This window comes from Ochotona curzoniae, unplaced genomic scaffold (assembly GCF_017591425.1).
Source record: "Ochotona curzoniae isolate NIBS_2020 unplaced genomic scaffold, NIBS_Ocur_1.0 contig_2599, whole genome shotgun sequence".
Lineage (NCBI taxonomy): Eukaryota > Metazoa > Chordata > Mammalia > Lagomorpha > Ochotonidae > Ochotona > Ochotona curzoniae.
The window spans coordinates 8827061-8846219 of NW_024465520.1; the positions used below are offsets into that span (position 1 = coordinate 8827061).

The following is a 19159-nucleotide window of genomic DNA, read 5'->3' on the forward strand; positions in this document are numbered from 1 at the left end:
GAATTAGGGTTGTGTTCCACTTTAATGATTATTATTTGGTGCCAACAGTACCCGGAAGATTTGTGTCCTCTAACAAGAGGCTGTAATTTCAGGTGTCTCCAGCTTTAATGCTGCTGAAATCTGGCTCTGAGTACAGACCCACCTGAGCCAAGCTCGGTGAAGTTTTCTGCCAGACTTGGGCCCAGTAGCTGGACATCCTTGTTGATCATTCTGTAGCTCATTTTTTTTTTTTTTAGCAACTGCAAAATAGTGACTGTTAATTATATCATTTTGCTGCATTTATTACTAGGAATTCTTCTTTAAAGAACTTTTTCTTGCTAACTTCTCCAAAATATTGCTTATGGCATATAAATGGAGAAAATGCATGATTTTTATTTAAAAACTTTTGTAATTTCATGTGACATAAAATTGCACATCTACTCAGTGTGTTCTCACTAATGTTAAAGTAACTCAAATGTGTACCTTGGAGAAGTCCTTAGACTTTCTTCTCCTAATCTTTTTTTTTTGATTAGTATATATGTAAAAATATTGCTGTTGTAACTATGTGTAGCTATTATTATTTGAGAATCAAAGAGACAGAAGAGGAAGAGAAAGCTGCCATCTACTGGTTCCCACACCATAGAGACACAGTGGTGGTGGGGCTGGGCCAGCCCCAAGTGAGAACTTGGGAAGTCAAGCCAGTGTTGTCAGATTTTGAGGCAGGGGCCCACCCACTTGGACCCTCCAGCACGTGCTGCCTGCCTGGTTTGCATTAGCAGGAAGCTGGAAATGGAATCACAGACCAGGAACTGAGTACTGGACGTTGGCATCTTACCTGGGTTCTTAATTGCTAGAGCAGATGCCCACTATAGTTAGTGTATTTTGATAACATTCTGGTGCCAAGACTTAAAACATGAATATGTCCACATAGGTTAGACTTTATGCACTCAGAAGACATTCTTTTGATGGCAAAGCTCATGGCAGGGAATATGTACCTAAGTCCTGCAGTCTAATAAATCTGTAACCCTGCCTTGTGAATAACACGTAAAGCTTGGGTTTGTTTTCTAGTGATGATAATGTGGTTCAAAAAAATGAATTTGTTGGGCCCGGCGCGGTGGCGCAGTGGCGCAGTGGCGCAGTGGTTGGGGTCCTCGCCTTGCACTGCCCGGGATCCCATATGCCCGCCGGTTCTAATCCCGGCAGCCCCGCTTCCCTTCCAGCTCCCTGCCTGTGGCCCCGGGAAAGCAGTCAAGGACAGCCCAGAGCTTTGGGACCCTGCACCTGCGTGGGAGACCCGGAAGAGGCTCCTGGCTTCGGATCGGCATAGTATCAGCCGTTGCGCTCACTTGGGGAGTGAATCATCGGACGGAAGATCTTCCTCTCTGTCTCTCCTCTCAGTGTATCCACCTTTCCAATAAAAAAAAAAAAATCTTAAAAAAAAAATGAATTTGTTGTATGAAATTCAGTCTTTCAGACTGTTTGGTATCATGTATTACACATCTTAAGTAGCAACATTTTAAAGGTCTTTAGAGTCCCTAAAACAGGGATTTGAAAGTTACTCTTACTGATGCCTAACCCCCGCTCCCCCCACCACCCAGAAAAAGATGCATCTGCTTAGGATGCTGTGTGTGATGAGTAAGGAAATGTGTATATGTTTATGCATGTATTGAGGAAGTAAAAATTAGGGAAGAGAAAAATGGGTGTGCCCCCCCCCAAGCTAGGAGTAAATGATACATACCTGTAGTGTTTTTTTTTTTCTCAAATATTTGAACTTAGTTTCGTTCTGAAAAAACAGTGGAAAATTTTAGTGGCATTGCTGTCTCCTACACTATGGCCAGAATTTTTTAAGATGTTAAATTTCTGCAACTGTGTAGTTTTTAAAGGCCCATGAACCTATTCATGTATGGTTACCATTGTACATGGGACTCGAGGACTGCTTGCTGTTTGCCCAGATTCTTGGCAGTGCATATAATGAGCATGATATAACACCGGATTCACCAAAAGATAAACTGTGTAAATCTCAGGGTATGATTTATGTTGTTTTGTTAGACATGTTTTGAATTGTAGAATCTGTTATATAAATAAGCATTGTAATTCTGGAAGTCTCTGGATTGCTCCTTAGAAGAGTAGCTCAGCCCTTGCACTTGTTCAGACAGTCTCATGTAGCTATTATAGATGAGGTTAAAGTGGAAGGCAAATTCTTGGCTTACAAGTAAGATATATTTTGGAGTTGAAAATTAGAAAAAATGGAAAAACTTTATGCTAACATGTTTTATGATACTGCAGAGGAGTGAGTGCTGAGAAGGAGGGCTTTAAAAGGAGTGGTATTCTGTTTGCTTTGGTAGAATACCTTATCAGGAAGTTTTAAAGGAGAGAAAAAGTGAAGCCCTTTAATTGTGGTATTTGGTAGTTATGGTATACGGCAATTCGACTGAATTTAACTTTGAAGATCACCAAAGGATATTTGCCTATGCTTATTGAAAGAGCAGTTGCATTTTAGAGAGGAGGAAACGACGTACTCCAAATAGTACAAAAGTTGATACATATTTTTGCTAATACATAAATATAGATCATTTGCCTCTGTTGAAAGCGGAAGGCGAGCTCTGAGGACACAGTAGTAAAAGTCTAAAAGGAGCTGGTGAAAAGTAAATGTTATGCAACATGAAAAGAATACCAGGGGAAAAAGTGACAGAGGAAAATAACAGGAAGATTAGTCACTTCTGGAAGAGGGAAAAAAGGTGGGGGCGGGAGAAAAAGTAAAGAAAAGTTTTAAACAGGAATGTGGTGCTGCAGGTGCCAGCGTCACAAGGTAGCAAGGGGCTCAGCTGGGAGCTCCACTGGACAGGAGCACTAGTTACCAAATATAAAAATCTGTGCAAGTTTCCTGGTAGGGATTACGAGAAGCCAGGACAAATAAAAGAACGATGTTTACTCTTCGGTGGAGCTGACTTGGCTTAGTTCTGGCAGGAATGTCAGAGTTGAATAGAAAGATTCTTCTTGCAAAACAAGTTGAGAGTCTAGTGTTTTTCAAGTATTGGGTAAATACATTTTGAATGTTGTGAGATTTGTATGTTATTTAGTTTAAGATATCTCACTGATAAAATTTATCTCAACTGCCGATTAGCTTCAGAATGATTTCTTTAAATTCCCTCCAAAATAAATCACAACTCTATTTATCACAAAAACGGACAATTCCTGAAACTGAAACAAGGTAGAAAATGTGTGTGTGTGTGCGTGTTGGTAAAATCTCTTTACTCCCTAGTTTGGTAGTGAAAGTGTTGGGAACATTCATGAAACAGGTTTGTCAACCACTCTAGCCAGCTCACCTGTCACGTGGAAGTCATAATTACCAGCTGCAGAGTTGTGCTGTGCAAATGAACTGGGTTGGTAAGCCTTAGGCGTTTGTCTAACATGGAGGAGGCATTTTGTCCCATTGGTTTATAATCCTGTAGCAGAGTATGAACACGGCAAGATGGACGATTGTGCTGGAAGCCTTCCTGATACCAATAGTATAGACTGTCACTTGGTGGGTTATGTGTGTGTCCGTACTTGACAAAATACAACGCTGTCACGTCTTTGGGTGACGCCTGAGTAGCTCCAATGAATAACAAGTCACGCAACGTGTATTTTAAAGAAAGTGAGTAACTCCAGGGTTCTGCCAGAGAACTTTAAAAAATTCTTGGAAAAGTAACTATTAGAAATAAGTTTAGAGGTGGACTTTAGTCTCTTGCCTTCTTGGCTTGTCTTTGACCTCTGACTGAGTAAGTTTCCTGCCAGAACAGACCTGGCTCTTAGTGGTGATGGCTCAAGTATTTGACTTCCTGTCACCCACGAGGGAGACCTAGGTTAGGTTCCTAGGACAGTTTCAGCTGGTTCAGGCCTCCTGGTCGGTGAGCCACCCTATCTCTCCCTGCCAAGTTTTGAGCCAAAAATTTTGTGTGTTTTCCATGAACTTTGTAAAGACCCCTTGTGTAAGGATGACTGTAGCACAAGTCTTCTTTTTCTTGTATCAGAAAGAAACAAGGATGCGATTTTCATTTAGATGTGGGAAGACATCCATATTGAAGTGAGATTTCAGATTAATCTAAACACCAAAGATTGCTCTTACTTTATGTAACTATATGAAATTATTGGATTCATGGAAATACAGTCACAGTGAGGTGAGTCTTTGTGGTTTAGGCTTGATAAATTGCCTAGCTCGTATGCATACAGTTTTTGGTGAAGATTCTCTTATACAGAATGACTGGTTTCTATGAACACCAAATTCTGCTTGCCCTCTCTGTCTATCTATATTTCTTTGTTTCTGCCTGTCCTTGTCTTTCTCTCCCTCTTACCCCTAACCCACATACATCCTTAATACATACCTTAGGCCACTCGCCACACATACAAAGCCTGCCCTGGCCCTGACTGAATAGGAAATGTTTGTTTTCCAAATTACAGAAAACAAATGTTATCTCAAACACTGAAAAGTCCCTCCTCTTCCTGGTTTGGAAACAAAGTGCAGACTACGTCCCTGGCAGGTTTTCCTTAGCCAGTGTTATTTAAAGCATAAAGTTGTGAGGACAAAATGACTCAGGCGTTTCTAATGCATAGTTGAATCTTTTCACATTTCAAACACCAGTGCTAGCCTCAGTGAAGGATTGGCAGTTACTGACTTTCCAGGGGTAACTGAGGAGTTTGTCAACAACTTAACTGCTTCTTCGCCATGGGGGTTGGGATCTTTGCATGTTGATTCTAATTTCCTGACAAAGCTATGTTCGAGGAATTAAAGGAGAGTAGATCCTGAAATAGTTGGTGAATGAGAAACTATTAGCTGACTTACGTGTAAGTATTATTACTGGGACTACCGCTTTAAAAGTAAGCTGTGTTAGAATGATCAGAAACGAATGCTTGCATGTTAACTCCATGATCTTTAGCAGCAGGGGTGAATGGGAACCGAACGTGCAGTGGGGAAGTTGAACAGTGAGATTCTGCGTCTACTTCTTTATTTAGATGAGTCATGTTCTTTCTTGTCTGGCATTTAGTGATGCCAAGGTCATAAAAATGATTTTTTTTTTTATCTCACCCAAAAGATGTCAGAATGTGCTTTTCAGAATTTTTGAATAATTTTAATGTAAACTCTGAGTTCAGATTAGAGACTGAGACAAATTTAAATCTCTTGTGAGCCTAGGAATAAATCAGGCTTTTGTGGCTATAGAATATAATGCCATTCCCTGAGGGATTTTGCAAAGAAGACAGTTGTCTAGAGATTGGCTGTGGGAATTGTCATCTCTCCTCTATGGTAACATTTGATTATAAAAATAACTCAGAGTAAATAGACTCTAAATAATACTTTGACCTCTGGCTGTGCCACATAGGTACCCGAGAAGTGCTTGCCAGATGCCACCAAGTGGTGGTGTTTCTTAGAGCTTCTTGCTGCATAAGCTCTCCTGTGGAGAAGCAACAGCACAGAACTAAAGTTCTCTCCAAAGTTTTACGTTTTTCTTCATGCTAATTTAGCTGTTCTTAGGTTAAACCTGAAAAAAAAAGCTGAAGATAGCCAAAATTGGTCCAGAGATGAGGCTTAATGCTAGAGTTAAAGAAATAAGTTGCTTTCAATAATCATGGACTTTGTAGTCCTGATTCTGGGCCCTTGCTGCTTGCTTCAGCTCTCAGCAATTACTCAAATGACTGTGTCCTCAGAGCCAAGTCAGGGAAGGTCATTTCAGCTGTTGAATATTCAAGGAAGTACCTTGCTCTAAGGTTGCTTGCAGTCATATGTTACGGGGTAGCACTTGGATTTCCGAAGCTTTCTCTGAGCTCATGGTGGTTGACTGGTTCCTGCACATTATTAATTAGCCAAGGATGGAAATGAAATGTGAGTATGGATAGTTGCAATAGTCTCCAAAAACAGTGTCAGAACCTATGATGCTAACAGTGTTACTTCCCTGTTAAAGCCTTGAAAGGTGTTGAAAAAATGTAACAAATAACCTTGTCCAGGACAATATAAAATCTGAGAATCATATAAATCATTTATTCATCCCTGAAGTTAATAAACATCATTATGAAAAATAGATGTGCAAAATAAAAGCTTAGGTGTATGTTTCTATAAAGTTATTGGAAAGAGATGGAGCTGTCAGATTGTCACACCAGAGTTTTGGGGCAGACATATAATTTCTTAAAGAATCTTGCAGTTTGTCGGTTTCGTAGAGAGGCAGCAGGGGGTAGGTGTGAGACTCCCACATCAGGAGCTGCGTGCTTAGGACCTGCACGTTCCCTTTGCTGCATAGCACTGTGGGACCTTGGGCAGTGTAACGCCCAAGGCCTCCCAGTCATCGATTTATCTTGTCCAATGGCCGTACATCTGTCTGTTTAATCACTTAATACATGTGAGGGACTTGTGGAATTTGCAGGTGCACACTAAAGCCACAGATGTATTAGCTGTTAAATCTCAATGTTACATAAATGTGTTGTTACATCGTTCTTGTGAAAGATAGACTTGCAGTACACGAATAAATGAAAGCCACGTTTAATCTCACAGTTGTATCCAAATAGGGCTCCAGCTTTGGAATTATACAGCTGGATTCTACAGGCTGTGACCTTGAAGAAGTTACATAACGCAGTGGAGTCTCAGTGTCGTCATTCCCAGATGTACTCAGTACTACTTAAGTGTCAAGCATTCAGTGGCTGTTCTGGTTGGCATTCTTATTATTTTGATGATGAAGTGAGCACTGTGAAATGTATATAAAAGGAACATGACATTCAGAATCCGTGTTTATAGGGGTTTTGGGTTTTGCTAATGAGAATAGTTAATGTCCTCTGTGCGGAGAACGCATACCTTAGTGTTTATAATTCTCTAATAAGTTAATAATTAGGAAAATAATTATCTTTTTCTCAGTTGTTCTTTGCTGAGTAATATAAATTTCAAAACAATTCTCTAGATAGTAGTTCATTTAAAAGGTTTGTTTATTTATCTGGAAGGCAGTTACAGAGAGCAGTGGAGAGACACGGGAGCAGGTCATGTTTCGTGCACTGGTTCGCTGCCCAGAGGGCTGCGTAGCCAGCACAGAGCTGGGCACTTCAGCCAGCTCTCCCATGTGAGCGGCCGCAGTCCAGGCCTGTTGATCATCTCCTGCTGATTGTCCCGGGCCATCAGCAGGAGGGTGAATTGAAGCACAACAGTTGACACCAACATGAGATGGCAGTGTATCAGACATCAGCCTCACCTGCTATGCTGTAATGCTGGTTCTAGATCATTTTTTATGAGTAAGATTTTAGCTTTGAGTATTTAAGCTAACCACATATATTGGTAGTGGTGTTATATGCTCAAATCTGTTGTCCAGCTATATTCTAGCCGGCTGGGTTGAAAACTACTGGTTCAACAGTTAATTAGGGAATTAAAAGTGTCTTTGCTCCTTCTGTGTAATAACGGTCATCAGACTTGCTATTTCCCAGTCTGTTTTGGGGGTTGCAAGTGTTACAAAAACACTAACATTTGGGGTGAGGGGTGGGATGTGGAAAAGAAAACTGATTCTTTGTTAGGGGGACAGATAGGAAAGACATGATTGCATGTTGGTATTTACCTGGTAACATCTTTTCATTACTAGGAAATTTTAGGGCAGTGCACTTGTTGGGGGTGGAGAAATCAAGCTATTTAACAAGACTGCATCAAGACTTCCTTATTAGAACACATTTTTGCATGAACTCAGAAACAGTATTTTACAGTAACAGTATATTTGTCACCTTATTTGGGGAGCAGCTTTTCAATATCACAGAAAAACACCTGCGAAACAGGTGCAAAGATATGGGCAAACTCTGTTAGGTGTGGCATAAATATGAATGCTTTGGCTAGCATCCTGCAAGGAGGCGGGTCTGAATGATCTGCTCCAGCTTCTGCTGCTGCTGCTGCTGCTAATATTGCTGGGCCGGAAGAGTGGCTGACCTGGCATATCCTTCCCCCTGGTGCTGCAGCAGGCACGCAGGACAAGTTGTCTAAGGGGAATCTTCTGGATCCTTTACATGGCACCATGGGAAGAAGAAACTGTAACTTGTCTGTTGAAGATAAAGCATGGAGTTGGCTAATGGATGCTGGTGAGTGAATGAAGGAAATGTGGAGCCAGTTTCCTGTGCTGTCTTTTGGGTAGATCTGGTTGCTCAAGATTGAGAAGGCATCCGTGGGTAAACAGCCTCTGATTCTCTGTACAGCTGACACTTCTGTCCCAGAAGGAATCGTGGGATTAACATTAATGGCCTGATCTATGATCCTGATTGTTCGACTGTACTCCTAGATTTGCTGTTTGAAGATAGTAATCCGTAAATTTGTTAGAAACTTTAATAGCTGGAGCATGGTTTCCCAGGTAATTTATTAGTCCCTGGTTAATTTCTGTTTTTAAACTTGATCCATAGCGGTTAAAAAATGACTTTCTAGTGTATGAAAGCAATTATTCCTCTTTTGATTTCTAAATGAGCTCCTCCATATGCCCTTCCCTTTTCCAGCAGTAGATTATAGGATTTTAAGTTCTTTAATGTGCATGATTCTTGCCAGGAATATTCTTTTCAATTCAAGATAATTATGTAAGCCAATTCCTACAGTATATGCTTATTAGTCACATGCAGGACATGCCTTTGATATCAGCAGTAAAGGAGTATCTTTGAGCAGCTTCCTTTGTTGGTGAAATAAGTGTATTGGACAAGGCATGTTCTAAATCTTTACTCACATCAAAATTTTCTCCTCAAATTGGAGGCCATTTTGACCAGACCTAGTAATATGATTAGAAATAATAAATACATATTAATGTATCTGTAGAAGATACTTTTCTACTTTATAAATATGTGCCAGTTAAACATTTGGGTTGTAAAAACACTGACTGAAATGACAATTTTAAGTTTTCTCTAAAAGTGTAGGCCAAATTTCCCTAGAATTTATTCTGATTAATAATATTTTATAAAAACTGTGAACAGAGCCCGGCGCGGTGGCGCAAGTGGTTAAGGTCCTCGCCTTGCACGCCCGGGATCCCATATGGCCGCCGGTTCTAATCCCGGCAGCCCCGCTTCCCTTCCAGCTCCCTGCCTGTGGCCCCGGAAAGCAGTCGAGGACGGCCCAGAGCTTTGGGACCCTGCACCTGCGTGGGAGACCCAGAAGAGGCTCCTGGCTTCGGATCGGCATAGTATCAGCCGTTGCGCTCACTTGGGGAGTGAATCATCGGACGGAAGATCTTCCTCTCTGTCTCTCCTCTCTGTATATCCGCCTTTCCATTAAAAAAATAATAAAAATAAATGTTAAAAAAAAACTGAACAATTAGTTTTGAGAACTTACAGTAGCATAATAAAGGTCTAACAACTTATGCAAGAGGAGAATCATAGTTCATTTTGAATTTTAACACATTTATTTCCCCTAATGCCCCCCTTGCCCTCAGACACAGAGCCTCTGCCATTTTGCATCAGCAGACTAGATTTTTACATATGTTGCCACCAAGAAATATTCATTGAGTACCTGCTATGGTTCTGGGGAAGCTAGGAATATACTGGGAATATACTTTTGAGCATATTTCTCAAGAAATGTGCCCCCTTAGATGTGCAACACAACACATAGAATGTGATTTTTTTGCTTTTAAAAGCACCAGGACCTATTTTTTCTGTTCTCACTGGGTGCTGAAGAGCTTTGTAACCAGGTGAACTCTTTTTTTTTTAAAGATTTATTTTACTTCTATTGGAAAGTCAGATATACAGAGAGAAGGAGAGACAGAGAGGAAGATCTACTGTCCATTGATTCACTCCCCAAGTGGCCGCAATAGCCAGAGCTGTGCCCGATCCAAAGCCTGAAGCCTGGAGCCTCTTCTAGGTCTCCCACGTGGGTACAGGGTCCCAAGGCTTTGGGCTGTCCTCCACTGCTTTTCCAGGACACAGGCAGGGAACTGGATGGGAATCCGTGCCACTGGGATATGAACCGGTGTTCATATAGGATCCCAGACCTTCAAGGTAAGGAATTTAGCTGCTAGGCTTCCGTGCCAGGCCCAAATGAGTGAACTCTTTACCATTTTGGATGAGCAGCATTTATTTACTTTCTTGTCTTACAGTCCACATTGTTTTGGACTTTAGTTTTGTTCAGATTACTAAAAGTCATTTTTCATAAATGAATGTGAAAACAAGGAATTAGTTTATTTTTTTAATAGCTAAAGTTATTTTACATAAAAAAATATAGCTTTCATTTTTGTTTCTGCCATGAGGACTTACCTAGTTTTTCTATATCAAAACCTAATATTGGCATGACTGTATTTTGAAAAATTTGAGTTAAAAATCAACCTCAGGCACTGCCTGCAGGATGGACAAAATATTTTTCATGCAGAATTCAGATTTTTCATACTATTTTCCTTATAAAATCTTAGTTTCCTCAAATTTAATATACTAACCTTTTTAGCAGCCATTCATTATTTGTTGTATAACATTATATGACCCTTAGTGACATCAAACGTTGGTGAACTTTCCCTAAACAAAAGCTGTTTTATTTCTTGTATTATTTAAGAATATGTTTTTGAGGTCACAGAAGGAAAATACCTTTTCTCTCTGGAAAAGATGATTTGAAGTTATTTTAAGGTTATTTGAACGATGTAACATGAAGTAAAATAGCTGATGGTTATTGTGGCTTACCTTTGATTTAATTATAAGAAAATTAGATAACATTGGATCAAAAATTGCATACATATTACTGATGTGGGACAGTAGAATTTCTTATCTCATTCTAGAACAAGTGTGATATGTAAATTTGCTTCTAGGCTTGAAAAAGTGGAATTTCTAAATAATCTATCATTTGTGTTTGACGCTAGTAAAGGGTTGTCGAAGACTTGTCAGAGTATAGACTCACCTCTGACTCAGCAAAGCAAAGTTGTCTTTAGGATGTAACTCTTTATAACTGTTTAATTACTACCTAGTGGAATCCCTCAGAGGAGTTCCTCAAGTCCTGGAACAGTTGCTACATGGGAGAGTGGTTAGCCTTCCGGGTCTCCATGTTCAGTGTAACAGTAAGAAGCACGGTTTCGTTAGAATCTTGGGCTGGGAACTGCTTGTCTGATAATGCACCTGAACTAAGTTCGTCATGTCTCCTTCATTCTACTTTCTTTTTCCCTGTCCATGCTGCCATCTTTTGCTTTCCTTATCTCTGCACACTCATTCTCCCCTTTTCCCCTTCTTTCCCCGCCCCCCATTTTCCTTCTTGTTGAATTCTTCCACTCTCTCACATGATAATAGAAAGTGATAGAACGGATAACATGTATGTTGTAGTTTTAAAGCCTACTTAAGAACCAGCTGAGTGAAGTTACTTTTCCTTCTATATTTGCATTTGCTCTAATTTCTGAAAATCTGTCTTTCAGTTGTTGTTGCCAGTGGGTCAACATCCTGGAACTGTTAATATTTGTAAAATTTCCGATAGAAAATTCGCAGTGATACAACTTAGTAACTTGAAGTCACTTCTTAGATTGTAACCTCAAAAACAGCTGGCATGCTATAATGTGTGTCCCTTAATGTTCTTTCTAGAGCTAGATCGCGTACTCCTCCTCATCTTGCGAGATGCGCGAATGGCCGATCTATGTCTTTTGTTGCATTTCTCCATTGCTTCTTATGTTTTGGTGGGGAATTTTGGTGATTCTTTTCAAGCGCTACCTGAGCTCTGTGCTAGTTTTTCCCGTTCTCCCAAGGTCTTGTGCTGTGTGGCCATGTCTGCACTCCCTCAACCCTGCCCGCGGACAGAACCGGAGGTTCTGTGGTGGCTGCCTTGAAACCCTTGTGAGAGCAGGGCATTCCCCTCCCCCTGCTGCTACGATTGAGTCCTGTGCTGGGTACCATGCGGCCCTCTACACTCGCTTTCAGTTGTTAAGGCTTCCAAGCTTTGGCTGTGGCTCAGTGATCCTGCTGTCTAAACCCTGAAACTTTCCTAGCCTCAACACTCAGTGGTAGCAGCAGGTGTTGGGATCTCTCCAAGTCCTTAAGTCTCTGGGAGGAAGACAATGGCTGTTGACATAGACCCCAGGAGTTGTCAAAGCACCGGGAAACCTCTGCAGAAGATACATGAAGGTAAGATTCTGATTTTTCTAGGAAGCTGTTGTAGAAGATGAACATACCTGTAGCGGTGGGTTTAATGTCAACTGAAAGCTCACAGTATCCTTGGGTGCCTCTGCTGTTGACAAGAGAGCCAAAATATCAGTGCTAGATTGAGGAACCGCCTGTTAAAAATACTTCCTCTGGAGAAATTTCTTGATAATTCACATTTGTCGTTTATTCACATTGAGTTCAGCATTAGCAGGTTTTTTTTTTTTAAAGCAGTTTTATCCTTTTTTGAATTGGAATCCATGATGTGCTTTTTTTGTTTTACAATCTGCATTGTGTATCTGCTAAGAGAGTTTTTGTGGACACTTGGAACGATTAAAAATAAAATAGAAATGACTGGTTATTACTGAAGACTCGTTTCTATTTACCTCCTCATTGATATTTAATACCAAAACTGTTAAATGAATATGTCTTCAGATTTTCAAGCTCCAAATTCCTGAGTTCAAATTTAAATCAGAAGGAATCAGAGGCACCTCCCAGCTTTCAGTAGTGTGGGATGCCTTACTGTCCTTTGTCAGAAATTACTGCTTTAATGGTGATAACAAAGAAGTTGCTGCTTGGCATCTTAATGTAGCCGTCTCTTTTGAAGGAGTGGCAAATGGACATTATTTTCAGTTCAATACAAAGGATTGTCTCGCCCGCTCCTATGTGTGGAGATAGGTACAGACAGCACAGTGGGTACAGATAGCATATAGAGAGGATGTGTGCTGTGCGGGTGCGGGAGGTAGGTGCGTGAGGGCTAGGGAGACAGAGCAGCATTCGAGCGCTGAAAAACAAATCAACTCTTCACTGTCGGGGCTTTTGTGGCACAGCCAACTGTAACTTACGTATAGTCCCTTATTCATAGCCTCCTTCTATTGAGACATTAACCTGCCATGATTTTATTGAAGTCCGTTCTCCTAATAAGAGATTGTCGTTAGCCTTGCTATCACTTCATCTTTTCTTTTTCATTCTTTACTTTTCAATGAAGACTTGATCCAGTCATTATTTTCCTGTACTTGGAGCCAAGGCTGTTAGTTTAATGTCTTGTTGAAATCCTTTACTTTGCATAACCAGAAACCTAACTGATTATATACGTTTTTCAGATTTACTTTATTTGTCAGGTGGGGTTGGGGAGGGAGAGAGGCAGACAAACAGACTTCTTCCATCTGCTGGTTTACTCCCGATGGCCCATGGTGGTTGGGACTGTGCCAGGTTGGAGCCAGGATTGTACCACCATCCTGATTGCCACATGGCTGATAGGACTGCACACCATCTTTTGTTTTCCCAGGCACATTAGTAGAGAGCAGAACTGGAAGTGGAATGATTGGGACTTGAACGCAGTGCCCATGTGGGATGCTGACATTGCAGATGGCAGGTTAGCCTGCTGCAGCACAACACTGGCCCGGCTAAATTCCTAAAAATGAAGATGAAGAGTGTTTGCCAACAGTTGTATAAAATGAATAGATCTATTATTGGTAGTCTTTATTAAGGATGCTTTCTGTTGTAAACTTCCTATGCAGAGTAGGGCTGTGCAGGGTAGGAGCACCAGAGTGCATCTTCTAACTCTCCTTCGAATCGTTCCTCCATGCTGTTCTCAGTAGGCTGTGTGGTTTTAGAGTCTCCAGTGTCAACACATAATATTTTTTATTCCTTGTGAATTGACCCATAAGTTAGAAAGAAGAGCTGATGCTAAAACGTAAGAATTGAATTATTTGAGACTGTTCTAGAAAAGCTCGTTGTACGCAACCAATGGAATGTTCTAATGATTAGGGTTGATGTTTTTCCTTCCTAAGTTCCGTGATTTTGCTTGGTTTTAACTGAAATCTTGGGATATATAAGAATGCTATACTTCCTCATACACAGAATACATAAAGCAAAAGTAGTAGAAGAGGGGGCCTTAGTACTCTTTGTGAGTAGACACAATTCCAACGATGACCATCAGTAAATTGGCAATGGCAATTAAACTTACAAGCATACGTTCTCAGAGCAGAATGTCATTCGCAGAGTGCCAGCCGATGTTTAGGCATAGATAGCTGGAAAACCCAAAGTCCCGGGATCCTGTGACAGCTGCTGAGCCTTCAAGCTGCCAGTGAGAAGCTCGGGTGTTAGGAGTGATGCCCTGCCTGCCTCTGCAAGTGAGGCATGGCCGCCGAATCCTCTGCAAGTGAGCAGCGCTGCAGAGCCAAAGGCACGCAGCTCTGCAGGCCGAGTGGCCAGGGCCCTTCAGCACCTTCTTCCCACAGTCGAGACGGGAGACTGGAGCAGGCCTGCACCAAACCGCTTTTCCAAAATCTGGGCTGGTGGATGAGGACAAAGAAACATATTGATGCTTCTCTTGTATAAGAGATTTTATTGATTTGTCTATAATTATCTTATTTATACTGGAAAATATCGAAGTTTTGTTCCCTCTAGACATCAAAGTATAACTTAAGTTTTGAAGTTTTTCATAGTGTATTAAAGTGGCAGTTGGTCTCATACATAGTAGAAATATGATGTTCTAATGCATTTTAATTACTATTTAAAGTGAGTTTATAGTTTTAGAACTTGAATGATACCTTCTCCATATAGTAGTTTGTATTAATCTTATTTGCCCAGAGAATGCATTTTTTATGTTTCTCCAAAGCTTCCACATTCCCTTGAGCTTAGGATCAGATTAATAGAAGAATGTAGGCTCAGGATTCTTTTTAGAAGTTCAGCTTGACAAACAGTTTTCAGTTTTTGGAGTAGGAATTAATAGGCTAATTTTGGAAAAAAAAATATGAACTTCTTTAAAATCTTAGAATTTAGTCCTAGTTCTCAAAATATTTCCAAATCTAATCTGAATCGTTCCTCAGTGAATTTGTTCCATCACTCGGCTCTTCAGACCTGTCCCCTCCATTTTCATTATTTCATCTTTTCCACATTTTCCTGTTCTTTTCTTGAGTGGCAGAAGACTCATCTATGCTGGTGCACCTTGCACGCAGTACTGAGAGTAGATATAGAGAAAGGCTAGATTTCTTTGTTGTCACAAATAGTTCCCAATCTCATTACATACACCCGGCAGGAGAGGGGAGAATGAACCTGTGCTTTGTTAGAGTTGCTCAGAGAAGACAGATCTAGAAAAATGAGCCCACATCCTGTAAAATTTAGGGTTCCAAATCCACTCTACTTGCTATCCAGCTCTCTGAATATTCATGGTCTGGAAAAGCAATGGAAATTGACCCAGGTACTTTGGGCCTCACGCGTGTGTGGGAGAACCACCTGAAACTGCGGTTCCCAGCTCCAAGGTAGCGCATCCCCAGCCACTGCGGTCATTTGGGGGAATGAAATCTACCCGAAAGACCCCCCTGCTCCGTCCCGCATTCTGCTCGTCCCTCATGTGCAGCAAGGAGTGTGAAGTCGCTGGTTAAATCTTGAATTTTTCTTTTCTGTTGGCTTATTTATAAAAATAAGAGCTTATAAGCCAGAATTATTCCAAGTCCTAAAGTGATCTTGCTGGTTAAGTTTTATAGCTTGTCAGTGACCCATTACCTGTTGTCCCAGTAAAATCATTATTCAGAAAAACGTCTTAGTATTATTATTTCACTTTTACCAAGGAAGAAACCAAAGCCAAGAGAAATTGAGAAACGTCACCAAGTGATTACAACTGAGCGCAAGTATTCAGACCCTGAAAGTGGTTCCAGGGTCTGTCCGTGGGGGAGCGTGTTGTGGTGACCCACCATGAATGCTTGTTCCCAGATTCCCCCCAGCCCTTGCCATAGCTTCCTACTGTTAACAGGTTTCTGCCAAAGCCTGCTCCTAACTTGGGTTGCTGTTTACTTGTTGGCTGTTTAAGCTTGGGAAGTTGACGTATCACCCCCTTTCAGCTGTGGTTTTCTGCCCTCTCTGGCATGTGAAGAATAGCCTCTCCTTGTCAGAGGTTTAAGAAGATTGAATTTGATTTAATGAGACAATGTATGCCAAGCAGTTAGCTCAGTGGCTAACACATAGAAGATAGCCCATAAATTGTTGATATTATTGTGTAATTTTTCCAGGGTCACACAGCTAGAAAGTGACCCGAGTCAAAATTCAGACCTGAATCTGAATGGAAAGTGAAATAAACCCTAAACTCTGCCACACCACACAGCAGCAGGGTGTCCTTTTCGAACTGTCTACCTCTTAGCTCTACTTTTCTTAATCCATAAACTACAATGCCCTCTACGCGGAAGGGAGAAGGAAGCATGCCCCTAGTTCAGTGTTTTAGGGGCACATGGATGGCTTCAGCATCCTAGGTTGCTATGCCAGCTCTCTCCTAAGCCGTGTGACGTGAGGCCAGTCCGCTCATCCCCCTGGGGTTATCTCTGTGTGTGTGTCATGTTGTTGTGTACACGAATGATACAAATACAGTTAAAGATCTCTGGTAACTGTTGACTTTTATTAATAGTGAATGGAGACATGAATATCTGTTGAAAAATACAGTGAGCGGGGAATTGCTGTGCGTGTTTAGGGAAAGCTGTATGTAGTGTTTTAGAGGCGGATAGGATCGTAGTTGTGAGAAGACCTTTCACTCTCCCCAAAACTATTTGCCTTGGAACCTCAAAGGCAGGCCAGTGGAAAGGGAGAAAAAGGCAACAAAGACCAGAAAAATGGGGTGATTATACTGTTGGAAGATGGACAAGCTTCTTGCTGTCCTGACTGATGTCACCCTGAATGGTGACATTGAGAATCACAAAGAATGGAATTGTCCTGCCGAAGCAGATGGGAGGGTCATCATTCTTGTGTCTTTGAAACGCCAGGCAAGTCAGCTGTTGATGCTCAAGTCCTTTCTAAAGAGAAAGTTGCCTCAACTGGGTTCAGTGTTGCAGTTTGGCTTTGAATAAATAATCAAAGAAGGAATTCTTGAATTCTCGCTTTTTTATTTTGAATATTTATTTATTTATTTGGAAAGTCAGACTTACACCTAGGGGAGACAGGAAGAAAGATACTCTATCCACTAATTCATTCCCCAAGTATCTGCAAAGACTGGAGCTGAGCTGATCCTAAGTCAGGAGCTATGAGCTTCTTCTGGGTCTCCCACAGCAGGGTCCCCAAGACCTTGGGCCATCACTGACTGCCTTCCCAGGTGACAAGCAGGGAGCTGCTGGGATATGAATTGGCACTCATATGGAATCCCAGCACATGCAAGGCGAGGACTTTTATGATATTAATTTAATTTACTTATTTGAAAGAGAAAACTCTCATCCATTTGTTCACTCCCCTAAATGCCTATAGCTAGTGAAGATTGGGCCAGATCCAAGCCAAGAACCCAGGGTGTCTTGTGGATTGATTTGATGGATGCCAGGGGCCTTGGCTTTTAAGCCTTCATCCACTCCCTTTCCAGATTCTTAGCAAGCAGGAAGCTGGATTGGAAGCTGTTCCACAATGCCGATTCCTTCTTTTCCTTAAGATTTATTTTTTATTATTTTTTTATTGGAAAGGCGGATATACAGAGAGGAGAGACAGAGAGGAAGATCTTCCGTCCCATGATTCACTCCCCAAGTGAGCACAACGGCCGATACTATGCCGATCCGAAGCCAGGAGCCTCTTCTGGGTCTCCCACGCAGGTGCAGGGTCCCAAAGCCCTGGGCCGTCCTCGACTGCTTTCCCGGGCCACAGGCCACAGGCAGGGAGCTGGAAGGGAAGCGGGGCTGCTGGGATAGAACCGGCGGCCATATGGGATCCCGGGCGTGCAAGGCGAGGACCTTAACCACTGCGCCACTGCGGCAGGCCCTACCGATTCCTTCTCGAATCCTTGCTGTGTAAATTCTCTGTCTTGATGCTGAGCTCTTTGAGATCAGATGTGGTTATCTGTTGATTTCACTAGTAGCGTAATATCTGGGGAATAGTTGATACTCCATTCATATTTTGTGATCATAGACAAGATTATGATTTACAGAAATAGAAGCAGCAAACGGGAACTCTGATGCAATCTAAAAGCAAGTATGCACTGGAGAAAGTGTAGGATGCTGAGGCCCCCTTAGGGACAAAAGGAAGGGTAAGGGCCAGTCATGAGCTGAGGGTAGTATGCCATGGAGCTGAGTGTACGTGACCTTGGCAGTGATTGGTTAAGCAACTTGGCAGAATTGAAACTGTCAGGGTAGCCTGCAGTGCTTCAAGTTGTTTGTAACATTTTGTGAGAAGATGACATATTTCAAGATTGAAGGCGATTGAAGTCTATTTGCATTTGTTTTTCATACAGTGAGCAATTGGCACTGAAGACTCCATTTCGGTGCCAGGAACTTGAGGAACAATGTGCTTCTAGACGTGGCATTTGTTTTATACCTTGACACAAAAGAATTAGTACAGCATTTTAAATTTGTGCTGTCACAAGGTTGTAGTTTGTAATATGGGCCATATATTGAAGAAGTTCCGTCGATGATGGGGGGGAGTTTGGCTGAAGGTGAGAGCTGAAGCAGAGCAGGTGCTTGGCTTGGCGTTCCAGAGGCCATTTGACACACGTGCCCCAGGTCGGAGTGCGGGCATTCAGGCTTTGCCTCCAGCTCCCTGTTCTGGCCTCTCGCTGATTGGGGTTTATGAGGCAACAGTTGACTGATCACATAGTCGAGTCCTTGCCACCCTGGGGAGAGTCCAGGATTGAATTTTTGGTTCCTGGCCTGGACCTGGCCTAACCCTGACTGTTGCAGGAATTTAAATGGAGAGCCACTGCTTTTTTATCATTTCAGATAGTAATAGTAATAAAATAAAAGCTTCAGTATTTTTTTTGGTAGGATGATTGTTGTAACTTTCTTTTGTTTGTTCCCAGATATAATATGAGGAAAGTATCTTTCAGTCAGATCTATGTTAAAAGCAGAAAGCATACAGAAAGGTTAATAAAAATTACACTTGGTGTGTAACAAGATGATGTGTGTTGATTGAATAAGAACTGCAGAGCAAAAGCTCATGCTCTTATACTATAACACTTCCTCTTGGTTCTGACCATACTACTGCCAGTAAAGCAGGTTACCCATGTATATGGTACTAAAGAAAAAAGTTGCATAAGCTTAATGGTGCCCAAAGGTCATTTAAAAAAATCTTTATTTATATTTGTTGAAAAGGCAGCTTCACTGAGAGAAAGATCTTTATCTGCTGATTCTCGCTCCCCAAATGGCTGCAATGGCCAGAG

General features: G+C 41.5%; 1 protein-coding gene across 20 annotated transcripts in view; it reads left to right on the forward strand.

The window, feature by feature from the left end:
- The window catches only part of MBNL1 (muscleblind like splicing regulator 1), a 188907-nt gene that overhangs the window by 81568 nt on the left and 88180 nt on the right, over nucleotides 1-19159 (forward strand). For 3 of the 20 annotated variants that reach the window (XM_040974814.1, XM_040974820.1, XM_040974823.1), the window contains exon 2: nucleotides 7930-8049. The exons of 12 other annotated variants lie outside the window; for them this stretch is intronic. In XM_040974814.1, coding sequence (XP_040830748.1) covers nucleotides 8044-8049 — 6 coding nt within the window. In that variant the 5' untranslated portion in view covers nucleotides 7930-8043. Of the gene's footprint in view, nucleotides 1-7929; nucleotides 8050-11487; nucleotides 12025-19159 lie in introns of all 20 variants that reach the window. 5 more of the 20 variants (XM_040974816.1, XM_040974815.1, XM_040974822.1 and 2 more) reach the window with 4 other exon arrangements.